This window comes from Engystomops pustulosus, chromosome 7 (assembly GCF_040894005.1).
Source record: "Engystomops pustulosus chromosome 7, aEngPut4.maternal, whole genome shotgun sequence".
Classification (NCBI taxonomy): Eukaryota; Metazoa; Chordata; class Amphibia; order Anura; family Leptodactylidae; genus Engystomops; species Engystomops pustulosus.
The window spans coordinates 168847456-168851925 of record NC_092417.1 but is presented as its reverse complement, the minus strand read 5'-3'; the positions used below and the strand labels follow the sequence as shown (position 1 = coordinate 168851925).

At 45.1% G+C, this 4470-nt stretch overlaps 1 protein-coding gene across 1 annotated transcript; it reads right to left on the bottom strand.

Annotated features, from left to right (window-relative positions):
* Window positions 1-251: 251 nt before the first annotated feature.
* RASSF10 (Ras association domain family member 10) lies at window positions 252-2171 on the bottom strand. The gene has a single exon (XM_072118891.1). It carries the CDS (start codon window positions 1910-1912, stop codon window positions 575-577), a length of 1338 nt encoding a protein of 445 aa, XP_071974992.1. The 5' UTR covers window positions 1913-2171; the 3' UTR covers window positions 252-574.
* Between the last annotated feature and the right edge of the window lie 2299 nt (window positions 2172-4470).

The window sequence follows — 4470 nt, the reverse complement described above, 5'->3', positions numbered from 1 at the left end:
CAAACAGAGCTTGTAACTTGGAGACTAACAGGACATGTAACTAAAGGACTAATGAGGATATATCCTTCGCCTTGGCTGAGCTGGGAAAGGCTTTTGCAAACAGCTAAATTAGATTAGAAGTCAATTATATTATATTTTTAAGTGCAAAATAAATAAATTGCAAGTGATAGGGGTCCTTGATGCTGAATAACTTAGGCGGCACCGACGGTCCCTATAACAATCCATTAGAATGAATAGCACATGCACAAAGCTAAAACTTAGCAAATATTTATTTAAAAAAATAACTTTACACAGAATACCAAGTTTTTTCTTCTGGACCCTTCGGAGACAATCTTTTACTTTGTGAGGTTTGTGCAACATAGATAGTATATGGGACTTTTACATACAGTCCAGATAGATAAAGGGAAGAGGGTCCAGGAGTCTACAGGTTGCGTTGGCCAATGATGTGCAAATAGAAAAAAAAGGGATAAATATTGTATTGCTAAGGATCAGTTGATAGAGAGAAGGACCCTTGTACAAACAGGCCAGTGTGGGTTGTCTGTGAACTCTGAGTGTGGTATATTGGTCGGGTCAACTATACCAAGGACTCACAGACTGGTGTGGAGTCAGAGTCCTGACTGTGCATGGAGCTTAATCCTGTATCCGAATCCTCATCGTTGCCCTCACAATTGGTACATCGACCCATGTCCTTTTCGACCCAAACTCCAGACCCCTCAGTACATGTCCTCTCTACAACCTGTGAGCAACTAGGTCGGAGCTCCTCACATGTCTCCTGCTCCTCTGACAGTTCTAAGTCTCCAAGACTGTCCAAGAGACTTTGTAATTCTGTCTCCTTCTCAGTCCATACTTGTTGGGAGTAATCCAAATCCGCCTTGATAGCCTCCAGGTCTGTGTTCAACCTCAGTCCTATGTAGAGACTGGCACTGAGCTCAGTCTTAACCCTTTCTTGCTCAAGGAGCAATTCGTTTTCACATTCCCCTTCATCTGCAATTGTTATGGAAGGGTCTTGGTCCTTAGAGGACAGCTCCTCTTGTCGCCTGTCCATCCACCTTTTATTTAGCTCCTCTTGGATCTGGGTGGTAATCTGCTCAATCAAGGCCTCCTGTTGGGTTATTTCATCTTGCAGCAATAAGATCCCCTCACATTTCTGAGCATAGTCCTCAAAGTCTACAAAAATTTCTTCTTGGGGACATTTGTCATCTACATTGCTGTCACAAGCATTGTCCGAAGCTACCCCCACCAAATATGTGTCCTGGACGTAATTCACCCCATGTCTTTTCATCCTGTCAAAGTGAATTTTAGCCTCAAACCTCTCTATGTCTCTGTCCAGATCCTTTATCCTCTGTACCTGTTGACGGATGGTGTGATCCTGGGACAGGACAAGGTGGACCAGGGTTTCCATCTTCTCCACTGCATTGGACTCTCTGGACAAAGACTCTTGCCTCTTCTTGTTCATTTTAGCCAACTTTCTGAAAGCTTTCCTCACCACCCTGCGCTGTTTCTCCTGGGTCAGAGCCATGGTGGCTTTGGTGGCCTCTCTGAAAGGACATGGACTTTCCCTGCTAAGGACCACTTTAGCTTCAGCGCTCCTGGGTCCAATATTAGGCAGAGAAGCTTCATTCCTGACCAGCACAAACCTGACATTCTCCTGCTCCTCGCCCCAAGCTGTCCAAAGCCTCAAGATCTTGGTTTTGTTTGGAAGGATCCGCTCAAACCCCCTCCACTTTTCCACTATGCAGTAAGACTGAGGTGGTCCCAGCAACATTGACCCTTCCCCAGATTGTTTCTCATTGTGGTCATCCAGCAGGACCTTGACCACATCTGCACAGGTCGTGCGCCTGGTGAGTCCAGAGACGAGTTTCTCCTCTTCACAAAGCCAGACAGAGATCTTCCACTCCTCCTCACTCTCCATCTCCTTCCCAGGTCTGATCACAACTTAAGACAAATATAATCCATAGAGTTTGAGTAAAGTCCACCAGAGACTTCCACTATCCAGACGGTGAAGTCCTATGGAGATCTCTCCAAGACTGATGGTGACTGATGTCTTCTTCCTTCCAGCTCTACTAGGACAACTTTCTGTGTGCACCGCAGTGTCGTCAGAAGTCGCGACAAGTCTGTAGCGTCTTGTCCCCGGTCAGACTCCCTCTGCCCCAGCACAGCTCTGGCTGCAGCTTTTCCTCCAGACTCGCATAACTATCTCCGCCCCTGCAATGGGATCAGCCAACTCCAATGCACTCAGACAGCAAGTCCCTGCCTCATACTCAGCCATTGTGTTATATTCCTGCAGTCACAGGCAGGTAAGAGGAGACTCATCTACTACACAGAGACATCTTATCCTCACATCATTACCCACATCAGCTGTGTCTACTCTCAAGTCACAAATTCTATCACCTCCAAACAGAAATGTAATGATCTGTATAGAAAAGGTAGAAAGCGGGCAGCACTCCTGGGTTCCAAAAAAAGGGTGATCTTTGTTCAACAAGTGGCGACATTTCGGTGTGAAACACCTTCATCAAGCCGGTTTCACACCGAAACGTCACTACTTGTTCAATAAAGATCACTTTTTTTTTAACCTTGGAGTGCTGCCCGCTTTATACTTTTTCTGTCTATAGAGGACCAAGCCTAAGGGGGCGCTGCACCCCTCCTTTTGAGGAGTTCTTAACAAAACTGTGCTGACTTTACTACTATTTAATGATCTATATAGATTTATATCTTTACATATTAAACATTATGGGGCTCATTTACTTACGCGGCCGCTGGAGTTCACCGTAAGTGCATTATCCGATGATAATGCACTGTGCTGCGATTCACTAAGATTGTGCACCCGATATCCTGCATGTGTCGCTTCCCCGCTCAGTTCCGACAGAGTTCACCTTCTTCCTGGTGCATGTAATTTGAAAGTAAAATCCTGCGCTCAGTCCGAATCAGTTGGATCGCCCCCAATTTGTGCCGCATGAAAGCCGACGCAGCTGTGCCAAAATCCGATCACGTGCGACACAATCCCATCGCAGACACCTGTTAAATACCCGTCAAAGCCGTGCAAATCCCGAAAACAACACAAATTCTGATGACATAAATGTGTCAAAACAATCCAAATAAAGTAACAAAGTCAAAATAAATATTTGCAAAAGCAACATGAAGATTGTGTCCTAGATTTATCAAAACTAGTGCAGTCTGGTGACGTCCTTCATGAATCGGATGTCCCCTGCTCGGCTCGGAAAGTGTGCACCAGCGTTTTTTTTTTTACATACATCCCCCATAGACAGCAGTAGGCGCACGGAGCGATATGGTGCTGCACACGCGGGGCACAGTACCGCTCCGTACGCAGGGAAAAGATAGAACATGTCCAATCTTTCCCCGTTTGTACGGGGGAAACAGGGAAGCATCTCAGGAAAACTATAGTTAAAATAAATTTCATTACTCTTGTATAAAGTTTAACAATACATTCCTCTCCATTATATTCTCAAACTATTTACAGGGGTCACTCAAGTTACAATGGCCTGAGGATACAATATTTTCTAGATGGAATGGCCTTATCTGGGTCAATGTAAGCTGAAACCAGCATACAAGGTGATACACTCCAGTATATAGATGACTGGAAGATCCAAGCAGACAGCAAGGAGATTTCACTGCATTCATGCTCATTAGCGCCTCTCTGTGGTATAGTGGGGTACTCCATATATCTTTGCACATGTGATCATATAGACACCATGGGGCACATTTTCCAAAGGCCCTTGCGTCAGTTTTCTGTCGGACTTTGCACATTCTTTTAGGTGCAAACAGCTTGCACAGGTATTTAAGAAGTGTCCGTGCCACATTTGTGTAGCACGTGACCTTTTTGTGGGGCGGCTGTATCATGTGACACAAATTTCTGCACTGAAAGAGGGGCTCAGTCGGACCGTGCCCCACATTAAACATGCAAAGTCCGACAGAAGTGTGTCGCACGCCCCATGTTAAAAGTGCACCAAAATAAAGTGTTGCACTTTGCCGAAGCAGAGCAGGGGGCGACAAATTCAAAAAATCCTGCATCTGGCGCCCCCTGCACACTGCACAGGTAACTGCACTGTTCTTAGTAAATGTGCCCTAATATTGCTGGATACTTCACATAGCAAGTGATTTTCAGCTTCCAGATGTCATTCTTGCTTTTTATATGTAAATTTCTGCTCTCTCTGGATAAAGTATCCGCTCTGTTTTCACTTTGCATCATTTTGGGTTGATATTTATAGCTTCAGAACCAATTTCAGTTCACATACCGATATTATCCCGGTGGGATTTCTGCTGCAGATTTTGACTGCAGTGCCTTATATTCTGTGCAGTGTCCGCCTGCATAGAGGATATGTTGGTCCTAATGTTGCTCCCTGTGTCTCCTGTATTGTGTACTATGCCTGGACCCCCAAAATAGGGGGTCCTATACGATCATATCATAAAAGCAGTTTTTCTGAAGGAAAATCAGTGGCAAAAACCATAGTG